This window comes from Myxine glutinosa, chromosome 1 (genome assembly GCF_964187855.1).
Source record: "Myxine glutinosa chromosome 1, kmMyxGlut1.1, whole genome shotgun sequence".
NCBI lineage: Eukaryota > Metazoa > Chordata > Myxini > Myxiniformes > Myxinidae > Myxine > Myxine glutinosa.
This window is the reverse complement of record NC_136261.1, coordinates 383,026,054-383,043,306: the sequence shown is the minus strand read 5'-3', so window position 1 is coordinate 383,043,306 and position 17,253 is coordinate 383,026,054. Positions and strand designations below refer to the sequence as shown.

Genomic DNA, 17,253 nt, shown 5'->3' with positions numbered 1-17,253 from the left:
AATTTCTTATCTGAGATTTCTTGTCATGTCTCACTTTCATTTTATCCTGTGTCACTTTCAAGTTTCCTCTCGCAACTTCACAAGCCTTTGCCAATCTGTGCCTAACCGTTGACACATACTCCACCACTGTTGACTGTGACTCCTCCTGTAGCCACTGTTCTTTCACCAATTTCAATGGTCCTCAAACTGCGTGTCCAAACACAAGTTCAAAAGGACTGAATCCCAATGACTCCTGAACAGATTCCCTTGTAGCAAACAACAATAAGGGTATTCCCTCATCCCAACCCTTGTCACATTCAAAACAATACGTTCTGATCATATTCTTCAATGTCTGGTGAAACCTTTCTAAGGCCCCTTGGCTCTCGGGATGGTAAGTACTTGATCTTACTTGCTCCACTCCCAACAGGTGTACCACTTGCTGAAAAAGCGTTGACATGAAATTGCAACCCTGATCAGACTGGATGACCTTAGGTAGGCCAACCAAAGTGAAAGATTTAATCAAGGCCTTCGCAATAACTTTTCTAAGAGGCACTGCTTCTGGGAACCTTGTGGAAGCGCACATGATGGTCAGCAAATACTGATGTCCAGCCTTAGTTTTAGGTAAAGGGCCTACACAGTCAATAATGACTCGGCTGAATGGCTCTTCAAAAGCTGGAATTGGTTTTAAAGGTGCGGATGGGACTTTCTGATTAGGTTTTCCCACCAGCTGGCAAGAATGGCAAGATTTACAGAACTCCGCCACATCACGTCATAATCCTGGCCAGAAAAAATGTACCAAAATTCTGTCACATGTCTTGTTCACTCCAAGGTGCCCGGCCAAAGGTGTCTCATGCCCCAAACTCAATATCTCCTTCCGGTACGGCGGTGGCACCACAATTTGGTGATGAACTTTCCACTCATCATTTGCTGGCACCTCCGGTGGTCTCCATTTTCTCATGAGTATTTCCCCTTTCATGAAGTAACCAACAGGTATCTTCATAGCCTCTTCCTCCGTAACGGCTTTATCAATCATACTCTGGAGCTCCGAATCTCCGTGTTGTTCTTCAACAAGTCTTTCGGACCAGCACCATTTGTTTAGCCTCGTTCCCAGATGTCTCCGTCAGACACTCCATTTCCTCTTTTGGTCCAGATGCCACCTTTTCCTTAAGTTCCTTGATGTCACTCCCTTTCCTATTATTTCTTCCAGACTTTTCCTCCAATATAAACTCGTGGTCTGCCTCGGGCTCCCCGGAAGATAGGTCTGTCTTGGAACTGCAGTCTTCTGATCCCTAAAAGTCGCGGTATCAGATTTGTCCCCATAGTCCTCTCTAGGCCGCCTCCATGAAAATTTGTTCTCCGAACCTGATTTGCCATAACACCCCTGGCTAACTCTAGGCGGGAAGTTAGGTTTGTGGAACCCCATCCTGTTTGTCAAGGCATAGTCATCTGCCACTGTTGCTGCCTCATACAACTCCGGTACCTTTTTTTCATCCAGATGCACTTTAATGTCCACGTGGACACACTGTTTGAATACATCCACCAAGATACAACAACAACAACAGGCATTGTCATACAAGGTTGAAGTCTTTCCCAATCTCCTTCGAGTCACACCACCTATCAAACATCGTTTCCTTCATTCTGGCAAACTCCACATGGGTCTCATGCTCCCTCTTCCTGGCATTCCTGAATTTTTGTCGGTAAGCTTCAGGGACCAATTCATAGGCTTTGAGAAAGGCTTTCTTCACGATCTCGTAATCTGCACATTGATCAATCGGTAAAGCCGAAAATATATCTTGAGCTTTACCCACCAGATCACTTTGTACTAACATAGTCCAGGACCCCACAGGCCATTTTAACATTTGAGCCACCTTCTCAAAGTGTAAAAAGAACTTGGCTACCTCCTTTTCATTGAAGGGTGGAACCAACCTCACATGCCTACCAACATCCCAAGAGTTCTGACTGGTTGTCGAACTAGCCGGCATGGATACTACTTCTCTCCGTTCCCCCAGTAATTCCAGCTCCTTGAGTTTAAGTTCCCTCTGATAATCCATGTCCCGTTCCTTTACCTCCATTTCGGCTTTCCTTTCCTCTGCTCTTCTCTTCTCTTCTCGAGTTCTCATTCCTGTTCTGTTCTTTCCTTTTCGACTCTCCTTTCCTCTGCTCTTTCCTTTTCTGCACTCCATTCCAACTCTTTTAACATTTCCTGGCTCTGCAGTTGCATCTCCATTTTCCGGAGCTCCACATTTCCTTTTTCCTCTGGTAACCAATCCAAGGCTACCTCTTCCCATGTTCCTTGTCCCACTAGAGATTTTACCAGCAATGTCTGCATCTCTGCTTTCTTCATACTAACTCGGACCTCCAAGTTAAAATATTTGGCCAATATCATGAGTTCCGATCTTTTTAACGCCTGGAACTGTGCCTCATTAGGGGATGTCGCAAACTTTTCTACGTCAAACACCATGGTGACTATCAGTTAGCACCTGTTAACCTTCAAACAAAAATTTCAAATTTTTAGAAAAATTTGGGAATGTTAGAAAATTCCAAATTTGGGAATTTTGGGAATGTGAGGGAATTATATCCCGGATGAGGCCCCCAATTTCTGTTACGTGCTCCTCCCCAAACCCCGGTCACGGTGTACCTCCGAGCCACGAAAGGAGTCACGGCAGAAAGATGTGCTATTTTGTGTGTCAATGACCAATGGTGAAACCACACCAACCGATTGTTACCAAAAAACAAGTATTGCATTAATGCCACACAAGAATAACAGCACAAGTACAATATTCTTTCAATTGCACAACGAAAATACCATATAATTCCGATGATGGCACCTTCAGTTTCTTACTCAATAACTCACTGTGCTCCAAGTGAGCGAAAAGAACATTCCCCAAAGTCTCTGTCCCGGCACCAAGCCAAAGTCGATCCACGCTCCGGTGATCGCAAGAAAAAGGTCGTATCAAGACCAGAATCCAGGTCGGCTGACAGTCAACGCTGCCAGAGAGGCACAAAGGTGCACCCAAAAGGCGACTGGGAAATCACACCTTCGGGTATGAACGTTCAGCGGCTCCCAAACGGATAACCGCAAATTCCCACTCGAAATCCACGTTACACACGCAAACCAGGCTAACGGCTGGGTGCGGTGAAATGGCTGGAGCAAGGTGAAAAGGCTGGAGCGGTGCGAAATGGCGGGAGCGAGGCGAAATGGCGGGCGGGCCCGTAATGGAGGCGTACATGCTCTCCAACAACGATTCTCTTCGGAATCAACCACAAAACCTGTCACGCAGGTTTATCTGTCACAGCGATAACCACTCTGTCACAGGAATCCCTTTCCCGGGAAAACCAAAGTTCGCTCGTGACCCACGTTCACCAGCGTCTGCTCAAGACCTCAAAGCAGCTCAGCTTATTCTCCCGACCTACTTGCTCCGCTTTTTGCTTCCTCCTCCTCTTCTTCCGGTTTCTCCCGATCCGGTTTCCGGTTTTGTTTAAAACACTAATTTTTCACCTTTTGAAAACAGTTATCTCCATTTCACTCAAACTATACCAAGAATAGTACATGGAACCAAAAATGCTTACAGTGGATGAAAACCACAACGACTGAAGTGACGAATCCTCAACAGTGGCGTCACCATGCCAAGATCAAAAGAGCTCTCTGACGCCTTCAGAAAGAAGGTTATAGATGCCTACGAGTCTGGGAAGGGATTTAAAAAGATCTCCAAACAATTTGAAATCAATCATTCGACTGTCTGGAAGATCATCTACAAGTGGAGAAGATTCCAAACAACTGCCAACTTGTTCAGGCCAGGCCACCCCTGCAAGTTCAGCCCGAGAGCAGACCACAAGATGCTGAAAGAAGTCTCTAAGAACCCCAGAATGTCAACACGGGACCTACAGGTAGCTCTTGCCACTGTGGATGTCAAAGTGCACGAGTCTACCATGAGAAAGAGGCTGCACAAATTTGATCTACATGAAGGTGTGCCAGGAGGAAACCTTTGCTGTCCAGAAAGAACATCAGGGCAAGACTAAAGTTTGCCAATGAACAGCGAGGAAAAGACCAGCACTTCTGGAACAATGTGCTCTGGACAGATGAGTCAAGGGTAGAGCTATTTGGCCACAGTACCAGAAGACATGTTTGGCGAAAACCTAAAACAGCATTTGACCACAAGAATCTGATACCAACTGTAAAGCAGTGTACCATCTAAGAGATGGTGGTGAACAGCTGTTTTAAAGACATGGAGGGAGGAGTGTGATTGAAGTGAGTGTGGGAGTTTGTTCCAGAGGCGGGAGAAAAGAGGAATGAAAGAGTGAAGGTGAGCAGAGAGCCGAGATTTCGGCAGTTTAACCATCAGAGGGTGGCTGGCAGATCTTGTGCGAGCTGTAGGAATATTTGGGGGACAGAGCACAGAGAGAGCTGGGGGAGCAAGGCCGGAGAGGAGTCGGTAGAAGACAGAAAGACCACCTACCTGCCTGCGGTGAGTGAGTGAAAGGCCCTCAGAGATAGCTTCATCGCGGGAGATTCCAATGATTCTGAAAGCTTTGGATTCAACAGCGCGAAGCCGAGCCAGGTGTGAGGCAGGAGCACCAGCCCACAGGGGAGAACAGTATTCCATTGAGCTGCGGATGAAAGCCTTGTATGTGGTGAGGAGCTCAGGTGTGCCTAGGAAGGACTTCGCACGACGGAGGATGCCCAGTCGGCGACTGGCTTTGGAGGCCAGCTTGGAAATGTGTTTCCTCATGTCTTTGGAAATTATTTGCCAGGGGGATTACGGATATCTTATCTGGTTTGTTGTTTTCGTGTTTGCTTTCCAAATTTGGATTCGGTAGTACGTTGCACTTTTTACGTATTCGGCCAATCCTTCAGTTGTCATTTTGTGCAGGATTTGGTTGTGTTGTTGGTTGAGCTCCATCAGGCCGCTACCTCTTTCTCGTCTCGGCAGGTACATTCTTGGGATGCATTGATTTTTGTAAACCATTTTGTGGATGGTGCGTGGTTTTCTTATTTTGAAATCCAGTTTACTGATTTCCAATTGAGGCCATTTTATTATTCCACAGCTGTACTGGAATACGATTGCAAGTTGGTTTATGGCTTTAATGTTGTTCTTTGGACATGGGTATGTTTTCAGGATCAGCCTCGACGAAGTGTGTGTGTGTGTATGTGTGTATGTGTGTATGTGTGTATGTGCGTATGTGTGTATGTGTGTGTGTGCGCGTGTCAAATTAAAACTAAAGTCTCAAAATTGGTTTGCTGAAAAACTGATCAAATCCTGCTGGAATTAAACTGTTAAACGTTCTCTCCTTTTTCTAATGTTTGTAATAAGCCTCACCTCCAGAAACGAAATAGATGCCAGCTCCCCGAGTGATGCCTTTAGTGTGGATGCTGTTTCAGAGAGAGAATCCATCTCCTTTTGCAAGTTCTGCGTCTGGTGTTCAAGATGAGAAAGCTTCCCTCTCTGTCTCTCACTGAGCCAATTCTTCATTAAATTTACTTTTTCATCCACAGCTTGATGGATCTCTCTTCTCTCCTCCTCAATCCTTTCCTCGCTCCCTCTTCCTGATAGCTGGGAAAAACAATTTTGTTCAATCAAAGTTTCACTAAAAATTACCAAGGAACATTTGGGAAAAAAACTTTTATTGGAAGAAAATAAATGTCTCTAAATTTCCAAAGGGTCATTAAACTGACTGAAGGATCCGTTTTATAAAGAAACATAGAAGTGGACTTGGAGACATTCCCAGCTGGAATGCTGATCAGCTCCACCAAACCACTGGGGGTTTAAACACTTAAAAAATCCAGATTGGCATGAAAAATAAATTTGGAAATTAATGAATCAGAAAGTGTGGATCTCAATGTGAATTGAAACAAAACAAGAAAACATGAAATCGTCTTCCTGTGTGAATAAACAGTAAGGATTGGGAATCTCATTTAAACATCTCAAGATGATTGTTTCTGTGATCACCTGGAATGTCATTTTCAATCATCTCCATCCACCCTGAATTATCTTCTCATTGTTTGATTGCAATCTTTATTCATTTTGACTGTTGACGGTCAATCTCAATCTTGTTTCACAACAAATTAATGGAATAAAAACGCAATCATAATATTTTCCAGATTGTATTTTAATTTCATGACAATGACAGCCAATCAAAAGTTACTCTTACCTGTGTATCCTTAACTTCCTGCTGCACCTGCTCAATCTGGGACCCAAATTGCTTTATTGATTCAATCAGGGGAGAATACTTGGCAACCAAAATTCCCTGCACATAATAAAAAAAGCTTCAGTCAACAACAAAATTGTGCAATGAAAGGGTCACAATCAATATAAAATATTTGATTTCAAATCATTTTTTCTCTCTCCACAAAAGTCTCATGTAATAGCACATTGATTGTAGTTGACAAGTTCAATATTGTAAAAATTATTATTTCACTTGACACTGATGCAGGACAAATCAATAATGGGAATACAAATTAACATGTGAATGCTGGAATGAGTCCGACACGGTGAAAAGGCTACCCTGAATTTACAACGACACACGAGTGGGAAATGTTTTCTCTTTGTTGAGCTGTGACGTAACTAAGAATATCATGTGGTTAAGAGAATTTGGGTTTCACTGTTCATGTGTGACCAAGTTTGGAGAAATATGTAAATAAATGTTACTGCAATGGTCCCTTGTCCATTAACTCAGATCCACAAGACTTACAATGTTTTCACTTGAATAATACAATATTAGGAGTGTCCTGTCACTCTCGTCACGTGTACACGCCTAGGTCAACCTCTCAATGACAACGACATGACCAAATTAGCCTGAGCGGTATTTAGCAGGTTTTGTTATTCTGAACATAGTCTAAACATAGTTGGTTGGAAATATTAAAATTACCAGTTATTCAATCCTCCAGGTATACTCAAGCAATCCCAATCATTGGTGCGGTAAAGTTGTCATGAATGGTCATGCATGTGTTCACCCTTTGGGTCACAATAAAAATCACAATCACCCCTCAGCACAAGACATCAGGTGACAGGATATTCTTTTCTTCGCTCATCTAAAATGGACGAGGCCCATTTCTCGCACAGGTCATACACACCACAAGTCACACTATCCACGTGTCCTAAATACATGTTCGAAGTCCTAAAACGAGATGAACACAAATGTTCAGTCCCGACATTGTAACTGCAAATCCCTTCACCATGAACACAACAATCTATATTATAATAGGCTACGGTGATTCTGTCTGTCTGTCTGTCTGTCTGTCCAGGGGTGTGGCTTACTCTGTTTACAGAGTAGCTCCACCCATTCTTGGAGAGGCTTCATGTAAACAAATATCCACCATTTTATTAACTCGAATAGCTTTGAGGCCTGTTTAGTTAGGCCCGTGCTGTCTTTCTCTCTCACACAGGTTTATTTCACCTCTAATTCGATATATCATTTCATTTTTAACAGTCGCTAACATATTATTTGACTCGGTTGAAAAAAAACAGGAACAGAATCCCATGAAAGTTTCCGTTTATAGAACGAAATGATTTCTCAAAGGCCTGTAAACTAAAGCCCATTAATTGAGTCACCCTCACGATTTTATCTCTAATTCACCATCTGATTTAATTTTTATCGATGGTTTTAGACTCGGTGTCAGAAATAATTGAGAACATTCACGCACACACGGGAAAATGCAGAGTTATACTTTAAAAATCGCGCTACGATAATACACGAAAATACACCGCCTGAAATAACAGTCGGGGAAAATGCCAACATATATTAAAAAAATCCCTTTTTCTTTTCCGTTGAGATATATTACTTTTACTTTTGATGACAGTCGTCAGAAAACGACATATTTCTTTGTTCTTATTTCATTCAACATTATTATCCGGAAGTAAAATATGTTTCAGGAAATTACCAAGAGATATTTCTTAGTTTTTTTTTTATTAGTTATGTGCGCATACACTTTAAATAGGTTTATTTGAAATCTTTAATTTTCACAATGTAATTTACTTGCCATTTGTCATTTCATGATTACGAGACACTTCCTCTTGAGGATCGTGACAATTCATGCGTTGCGTGGAAACTTCCATTTCCAAAATGAATGAGACGATCGATGAAGAACGCAGACTTGAACAGGATGCAGCAAGAAAACGAATGAGACGGGTTAACGAGTCCGTCGACGAACGTCAATGCAAACTTGAACATGATGCAGCAAGAAAAAGAACTAGACGGGAGAAAAACGAGAGAAACGAGATGGGAAAAAGCCGAATGGAGAGGCAAGTGAGGAGCGATTGGAGAGGATAGTGAGGAGCGATTGGAGAGGCGAGTGAGGAGCGATTGGAGAGGCGATTGAGGAGCGATTGGAGAGGCGATTGAGGAGCGATTGGAGAGGCGAGTGAGGAGCGATTTGAGAGGCGAGTGGGGTGCGATTGGAAAGGTGAGTGAGGCGCAATTGGAGAGGAGTGTGAGGAGGTATTGGAGAGGAGTGTGAGGGGTATTGGAGAGGAGTGTGAGGAGGTATTGGAGAGGAGTGTGCAAAGGTATTGAAGAGGAGTGTGAGGAGGTATTGGAGAGGAATGTGAGGAGGGGTTGGAGAGGGGTTGGAGAGGTGCGAGGAGTTGGAGAGTGAGGGCCGATTGGAGAGGAGAGTGAGGGCCGATTGGAGAGGAGAGTGAGGGCCGATTGGAGAGGAGAGTGAGGGCCGATTGGAGAGGAGAGTGAGGAGCGATTGGAAAGGCGTGAGGAGCAATTGGAGAGGCAAGTGAGGCGCGATTGGAGAGGAGAGGGAGGAGCGATTGGAGAGGCGAGTGAGGCGCGATTGGAGAGGCGGGTGAGGCACGATTGGAGGGGAGTATGAGGAATTGGAGAGGAGTGTGAGGGGTTGGAGAGGAGTGTGAGGGGTTGGCGAAGAGTGTGAGGGGTTGGAGAGGATTGTGAGGGGTTGGAGAGGAGTGAGGAGCGATTGGAGAGGCGATTGAAGAGGCAAGTGAAGCGCGATTGGAGGGGAGTATGCGGGATTGGAGAGGAGTGAGGGATTGGAGAGGAGTGTGAGGTATTGGAGAGGAGTGTGAGGAGTTGGAGAGGAGTGTGAGGGGTTGGAGACGAGTGAGGAGTTGGAGAGGAGTGTGAGGGGTTGGAGAGGAGTGTGAGGGGTTGGAGAGGAGTGTGAGGGGTTGGAGAGGAGTGTGAGGAGTTGGAGAGGAGTGTGAGGGGTTGGAGAGGAGTGTGAGGAGCAATTGGAGAGTGAGGAGCAAGGGGTTGGAGAGGACCTAGGGGTTGGAGAGGAGCGAGGAGTTGGAGAGGAGCTAGGGGTTGGAGAGGAGCGAGTAGTTGGAGAGGAGCGAGGGGTTGGAGAGTGAGGAGCAAGGGGTTGGAGAGTGAGGAGCGAGGGGTTGGAGAGGAGCGAGGGGTTGGAGAGGCGCGAGAGGTTGGAGAGGAGCGAGGGGTTGGAGAGGAGCGAGGGGTTGGAGAGGAGCGAGGGGTTGGAGAGGAGTGAGGGGTTGGAGAGTGAGGGCGATCGGAGAGGCGAGTGAGGAGTAATTGGAGAGGAGAGTGAGGAGCAATTGGAGAGGCGAGTGAGGAGCAATTGGAGAGGCGAGTGAGGCGCGATTGGAGAGGGGAGTGAGGAGCGATTGGAGAGGGGAGTGAGGAGTGATTGGAGAGGCGAGTGAGGAGCGATTGGAGAGGAGTGTGAGGCGGTATTGGAGAGGCGTGTGAGGAGGTATTGGAGAGGATTATGAGGGATTGGAGAGGAGTGTGAGGGATTGGAGAGGAGTGTGAGGGATTGGAGAGGAGTGTGAGGGATTGGAGAGGAGTGTGAGGGATTGGAGAGGTGTGTGAGGGATTGGAGAGGAGTGTGAGGGATTGGAGAGGAGTGTGAGGGATTGGAGAGGAGTGTGAGGAGGTATTGGAGGGCAGTGTGAGGAGGTATTGGAGGGCAGTGTGAGGAGGTATTGGAGGGCAGTGTGAGGAGGCATGGGATTGGAGAGGCATGGGGGTGGAGAGAGGAGAGTGTCAGGTGGAGAGGAGTGAGGGGTCACATATTATGTGAAATAAATAGTGTTCATTACACCATTTCTGGATCTGATGAATTGCCAGTAACCATTTTGTAAAATTTAGTGTGTCGCATCTAAATCAAGATGTCCAAATGTCACACACGTCCATGCCCGTGGGATTCCCACGGGTGACCCCACAGGTTCTTATTATAATAGAGCAAACGTATATGGTTATGCATGTTTAGATGCGACGAAAACGTCTTCTTCTTCTTCAAATAAAATTACCACCCTCTTATTTGACCCTCTTAATTGGGTTAAGACTGCTGAGACCCCTCAGACCTTTGACGACCTTTAATTTCCCCAAGACCCTTCACACCACCAAGACCCCAAAGACCCAAAACACCCCAAAGACCCAAAATACCCTTCAAGGCCCTGAGGCTCAAAATACCCCGAATACCCAAAACACCCCGAATACCCAAAACACCCCGAATCTCTTTGGGAGATCTCGCGAGATCTTGGAGACGGCGGCAGGGATTTTCGAAGCTCCACACGGTCTCCACGTTTTTCGAAGTTAAGTCTGTTCACAATTGTATTTTGTCGAAACTGTATTTATCTTTCGGTGTGTGAAGTTATTGTGTGCAACTTTGGTTGTTTCTCGGTGTTTATCTTTCATAAATTGATCGTCTGTTTGCCGTGTCGCGAGCAAGGCCTTGTACAGTGTGCACTGTACAACCTTGAGGCTTTGTTTTTCTCTCAGTGGTCCGTCGTTTGTGATCCAATAACTTTCGTTCTCTGTATTCCCAGGCTTTTCACCCATAGCCTACTTCCTTGTGTAAATCTCAACTCAAAAAAAAAAAAAAAAAAAAAAAAAAACATTTCCTTCTCTGTTCTCATTCGTTTATTCATTCTTATTCGTTCGTTCGTTCTTCGACCACGTGTTTCTCCCCCATTTCCCCAGATAGTTTTCACTCATTAACCTTCAATGTTTACACTTTCCCCTCAAGTTATGTATTCCGTCATATTTTATAACACCTTTTTCTTCTTCTTCTTTAAAAGGCTGCTTTCGACTTGCTCACCAAATCAATTCATCCCAAAAAAAATATCCATCTCCTATAGTGCCTTTGTTCTACATTCCCTAAACTCTCCTGCACTCCATCCTCCATCCAGCGTCCTTAAACGTATTTTTAACTCGAAGGTCACAAGAAACTCATTTTGCAATAAATGTTCGTTTCCCATAAATCGTACACTTTCAAAAATCCAATCTCACCCCTCCCCTCCAAATCTTCCCCATAACCCCTCCCCTCCAAATCTTACCCATCACCCCTCCCCTCCAAATCTTCCCCATCACCCATCCCTTTCAAATCTCCCCCCTTGCCCCCTCCCTCCTAAACTACTCCCTCACCCCTCCCCGCCAAGACGCCCCCTCGCCCCTCCCCTCCTAGACTCCTGCCTCACCCCTCCCCTCCAAATCTCCCCCATATCCCATCCCTTTCAAATCCCTCCCCTTGTCCCTTCCCTCCCAAACTCCCCCCTCACCCCTCCCCTTCAAATCTCCCCACCCTCATTGCTTCTCAATTTCCCCCCGCTCACTCCCCCTCCTCAAAGCGTCCTCCCCGCTTCTTCCCCCTTCAAACTCTCACCTCCATCTCCCCCAACCTTCTGCCTCGCTCTTCCCCCTCCTCAAATAACACCTCATTGTGGCTCACCCAATCACCATCAAACCTTTTGTCCGCCCCATCCTTCCCTTTCTCCGAGCTATTCTGAAATCTCTGACACACCTTCAACAGCTCTCCCTACCTCTTCCACCTCTTCCACATCTTACCCTACCCCTCCTCCCCCCTGTTCTGTATCTGATGCTCCCCCTTCCTCTTCATTAACGGTATGGACCTCAAACATCCGGGGCCTTCGTTCAAACTTAACTGATCTCTCCATACAGGTTGCTTCTGTCAAACCAGACGTGATCTGCTTAACAGAAACTTTCCTCCTTTATGATGTCTCTGATTCCATAGTATCTCTCCCGGGCTACTCCCTCCTCCGGTATGATAGACCTGAGCCTCGTCCTGGAGGCGGGGTTGCTATCTTTATCAAAAACTCTCTTCCTCACTCGCCCTGCACTGCACTCTCTCCACCTCACCCCCAGGAATACCTCTGGCTACGGCTTCCCCTTCGCTCCCACCTCTTGTTCATATGTGTGTTGTACCGTCCACCAAACAGTGATGACTCCATCTACATCTCGCTGTCTGATGATATGGACCAACTTCTATCTACTCATCCCAACTCTCTCTTCCTCATATGTGGTGACTTCAACTGTCATCATGCCAGTTGGCTGGGTGTGGGTACCTCTCTCACCAGCCATGGCTCCTCAGCAAAGGACTTCTGCGACTCACTGGGACTGACACAATCTGTCAATTTCCCGACCCGGATCTCAGTCAACGGAACATCTTCTCTTCTGGACTTGGTTATGACTAACTTCCCTGAAAATGTCTGCTGCTCTTCTTCTGCTCCGATCGGATCATCTGATCATGTCCTTGTTAAAGTGGACATCTCTCTGACCATCCTCAGGGAGCCTGCTCAGCGTCGACGAGTCTGGCATTTCACTCAGGCCAACTGGCACGGTCTTCAAGCAGCCATCAATCATCTGGACTGGTCTCCCATCTCTACCACCTCTGACATCAACTCATCCTGGGAATTCTTCCAAAGTAAATTGCTCTCTCTCATGCACAGATTTATCCCATCTCGTCTTCACTTGTCATACCCTTCCTCCCGTCCATGGTACACGGAATCTTGTGGTGAGGCTGTTGCCCAGAAACAACTTGCCTTCGTCTCCTGGAAAGCAAATCCAACGGAAGGAAATCTCATTTCCTTTCACAAAGCCCGAAACAAGTGTGTGTCCACCCTCAGGAGAGCCAGGAAACAATATCTCTCCGTTCTCAAGACCGAACTCTCTTATCTGTCTCCCTCTTCCAAATCCTGGTGGCGTCTGGTCAAATCCGTTTCTGGTGTTTGTTCCCCCTCCATCCCCTCCCTTACCTCAAACGGCTATACAGCTGACTCCGCACGTGAAAAAGCTGAATGCCTCAACTCTGTGTTTGCCTCTAAATCTTGTGTCCCAAACCCATCCCTCTCTGTACCCACCATACCCAGTCGTACCCTGCTGCTCCTGGACTCCGTGTCCTTTCCTCCTGACAAGGTGGAAAAGTTTCTGTCAACCCTCGACTCTGATTCTGCAACTGGACCCGACGGCATCAGCCCACGGGTCCTAAAATCCTGCTCTGCTGCTCTATCTCACCCTCTCGCTGTTCTCTTCACCCTCTCTTTTGCTCAAGGTCAACTGCCATCTGCTTGGAAATCAGCCAACATCACCGCTTTGCACAAAAAAGGTGCAAAAACAGATCCTAGCAACTACAGACCAATCAGCCTTCTCCCAATTATCAGCAAAGTCATGGAATCCATCATTGCTTCTGATATGAAATCTTTCCTCTTCTCCAATGGCTTGATCTCTGATCATCAATTTGGTTTCAGACCAGGTCACTCTACTCTGGACATGCTGCTTCTGCTGTCTCAACAATGGATGGAGGTCCTCAATGCCAAACAGGAAATTAGAGCTGTCTCCCTCGACATATCACGTGCCTTCGACACGGTCTGGCACCCCGCTCTGCTCACCAAACTCTCCTCCTTTGGTATCCATGGAAATCTCCACGCATGGCTGGCGGACTTCCTCTCTAGTCGTCGTCAACGTGTGGCCCTGAATGGGTTTCTCTCATCTCCTCTTCCTGTTCAGGCTGGAGTTCCCCAAGGCAGTGTTCTGGGCCCCGTGCTTTTTCTGGTCTTCATCAATGATCTCTCTGACTCTCTCGAAAATCCTCTCTATCTCTTTGCTGATGACTCCACTCTCTGCCGCTCCATTCCTCTTCCCTCAGATCGGCAGTCTGCTGCCTCCTCACTCTCTGAAGACCTGGACAAAATCACAGACTGGTCAAACAAGTGGAACATGTCTTTCAATCCTGACAAATCTCACACTCTTACTATGTCTCTCCGAAAAGATCGACTGGACAACCCTCCCATCTACTTTCTCAACAATCCTCTCCAAGAAGTTCTGTCGCTCAAGATTTTGGGTCTCACTATCTGCCATGATCTTTCTTGGGAAAACCACATTTCCAAGCTGGCCTCCAAAGCCAGTCGCCGACTGGGCATCCTCCGTCGTGCGAAGTCCTTCCTCGGCACACCTGAGCTCCTCACCACATACAAGGCTTTCATCCGCAGCTCAATGGAATACTGTTCTCCCCTATGGGCCGGTGCTCCTGCCTCACACCTAGCTCGGCTTCACGCTGTTGAAACCAAAGCTTTCAGAATTATTGGAATCTCCCGCGATGAAGCTATCTCTGAGGGCCTTTCACTCACTCACCGCAGGCAGGTAGGTGGTCTTTCTGTCTTCTACCGACTCCTCTCCGGCCTTGCACCCCCAGCTCTCTCTGTGCTCTGTCCCCCAAATATTCCTACAGGTCGCACAAGATCTGCCAGCAACCCTCTGATGGTTAAACTGCCGAAATCTCGGCTCTCCGCTCACCTTCACTCTTTCATTCCTCTTTTCTCCCGCCTCTGGAACAAACTCCCTCACTCACTTCAATCCCACTCCTCCCTCCAGGTCTTTAAAACAGCTGTTCACCACCATCTCTTATCTTCCCCCATCCAAAACCTTGATCTTTTCTACCCCCGCTAATTCACCCCAGATCCACCTTGTTTGAAATTCCAACTTCTTTCCTGGAAGTCCTGGCAGTGTCCATATGTTTTATACCTCTCCCACTGCCCCCTTCCCACGCCCCCCCCCCCCCCAAAGCCCTCGCCCTCTCTCAGATCTCTCGATGTCTCCATGTCTCTCGGTCCCTGCTCTCAAATGTTGTGTTTGTGTCCTTCCCCCTCTCTCCCCATCTTGTCTACCGCTCCCTATGTTATATGTTTTATGTGTCGGTTTGTCTTTCTGTGTGATTAATGTTCGCTCTTTCACGAGCCTCGATATTGTATACAAAAAAAAAAAAAAAAAAAAAAAAAAAAAAAAACACCCTGAAGACCCCGAATACCCAAAACACCCCGAATACCCAAAACACCCCGAATACCCAAAACACCCCGAAGACCCCGAATACCCAAAACACCCCAAAGACCCCGACTACCCAAAACACCCCGAAGACCCCGAATCCCAAAAACACCCTGAAGACCCGAATACCCAAAACACCCCGAAGACCCCGGATACCCAAAACACCCCGAAGACCCCGAATACCCAAAACACCCCGAATACCCAAAACACCCCGAAGACCCCGAATACCCAAAACACCCCGAATACCCAAAACACCCCGAAGACCCCGAATACGCAAAACACCCGGAAGACCCCGAATACCAAAAACACCCCGAATACCCGAAGACCCCGAATACCCAAAGACGCCAAATACCGAAAACCCCCGAAGACCCAAAACACCCCGAAGGCCCAAAACACCCCCAAAGACCCAAAACAGCCCGAAGACCCAAAACACCCGGAAGACCCAAAGCACCCCGAAGACCAAAAACACCCCAAAGACCCAAAACACCCCGAAGACCCAAAACAACCCGAAGACCCAAAACACCCCGAAGACCCAAAACACCTGAAGACCCAAAACACCCCGAAGACCCAAAACACCCCGTAGACCGAAAACACCCCAAAGACCCCAAAACACCCCGAAGACCCAAAACACCCCGAAGACCCAAAACACCCCGAAGACCCAAAACACCCCGAAGACCCAAAATACCCTGAAGACCCAAAAGACCCCGAAGACGCAAAAAGACCCAACGACCATTAAAGACCAAGAAGAACCAAAAGACTCAATACCCAAAAGTCCCTGAAGACCCTTAAGACCAAAAAGCCTCTGAAGACACCAAAGACCCTGAAGACCCAAAACACCCCAAAGACCCAAAATACATTTAAAGGCCCAGAGGATCCAAAAGACCCTGAAGACCCAAATTGCTCTCAAGACCCAAAAGACACCGAAATGGTCAAAGATGCCTACCCCTCAGAAACGACGTGTGGTGAGGCGCGTGGAGCCCGTAGTCACGCTGGTATATTTAATTTTAAAACCACAACAAACTTGTTTGAAAATGATTATGGATTTGTAATGGATTCACTTTGTAAAAAAAAAACAACCAAGGACGGCACTTAGTAGAGCGCATACCTCCACCAGGTTGAACACTTTATGTTTTGTATCCCACTGACAGCCCTGTTCCAAAATCTAATCATTTCGTCGTTGTCACATAGACTACCCTTCTGTCAAATTTCGTCCGAATCCGTCCACAACTTTCTGAGATATCTTGTTTGCAAACAGACAGACAAACAGAGGTGAAAACATAACCTCCATCCACCTTCGGTGGCAGCGGTAATAAACACTTTGTAATGGATTCACATACCTTGAATTCCGCATGAGCCAACTCCACAGGAACAACCTGATGGTCCTTGTGTTTTTCAACCGTGCACATCAGACACACAAGGGTGTCGTCATCCTTGCAGTAGAAGTGGATCGAGGTCCCGTGCTCAGTGCATCTTGGTTCCTCCACATCCACTCCCGGCTCCACCAGTCTGTGACCTTTCTGTTTGTGGGGTTTTACGTGTCTCTCACAGCAAAGGATCTCACACGGTACGCACCGCATGGCTGCCTCTTCATTACAAACCTCACAGTGACTCTCACAACCTCCCACTTTCACTCTACCGCTTTCGGTCACTTCATCACCTTCACCATCCTTTGACTCAGCCTGACTCTCAACCTTGTGGCTACCTTCAACATCTCGCTTCTTCATCTGTTCTACCAAACCTGAAAGGATCACATTCTTTTTGAGATTTGGTTTTTGAGGAAGAACCTCATGACAATTTGGACAAACACAATCAGCATCTTCTTCCTTGCTTTCCCAATAATTCTCGAAACAGGAACAACAAAATGAGTGTCCACAGGTCAGTGTAATGGGCTCTTCAAATAGTTGCAAACATACAGCACATGTGAGCTCATTCATAATATCTTTGACAGGAGAAGACGATGCCATTTCGTCAGGAGCAGAGAAATGAAACCTGTTGGTCAGGTAAAGAGCAATTACAAGAGAATAATCACAAAACAAATGTTAAACAGTACCCCCAATACCATTGGAGAACAACCCTCCATGCCCACATATAATTCAGGTGACATTGACAGCGGAATAATGGGCTAAATGTTTTTCTCCTGTGTGTTTGTTGCCTTACTTCAAACACAGATGAATCAAAACAGACGTACACTTGTCTTCTTGTTTTCAGCAACAGATCTCATGA

At 46.6% G+C, this 17,253-nt stretch overlaps 1 protein-coding gene across 2 annotated transcripts in view; it reads right to left on the bottom strand.

Annotated features, from left to right (window-relative positions):
- The window catches only part of LOC137416086 (E3 ubiquitin/ISG15 ligase TRIM25-like), a 141,911-nt gene that overhangs the window by 118,581 nt on the left and 6,077 nt on the right, over positions 1-17,253 (bottom strand). For both annotated transcript variants that reach the window (XM_078770239.1, XM_078770240.1), the window contains exons 2-4: positions 16,368-17,019; positions 6,130-6,225; positions 5,298-5,531 (exon numbers count right to left, since the gene is read on the bottom strand). In XM_078770239.1, the coding sequence (XP_078626365.1) occupies positions 5,298-5,531; positions 6,130-6,225; positions 16,368-16,994 (957 nt within the window). In that variant the 5' untranslated portion in view covers positions 16,995-17,019. The remainder of the gene's footprint in view (positions 1-5,297; positions 5,532-6,129; positions 6,226-16,367; positions 17,020-17,253) is intronic.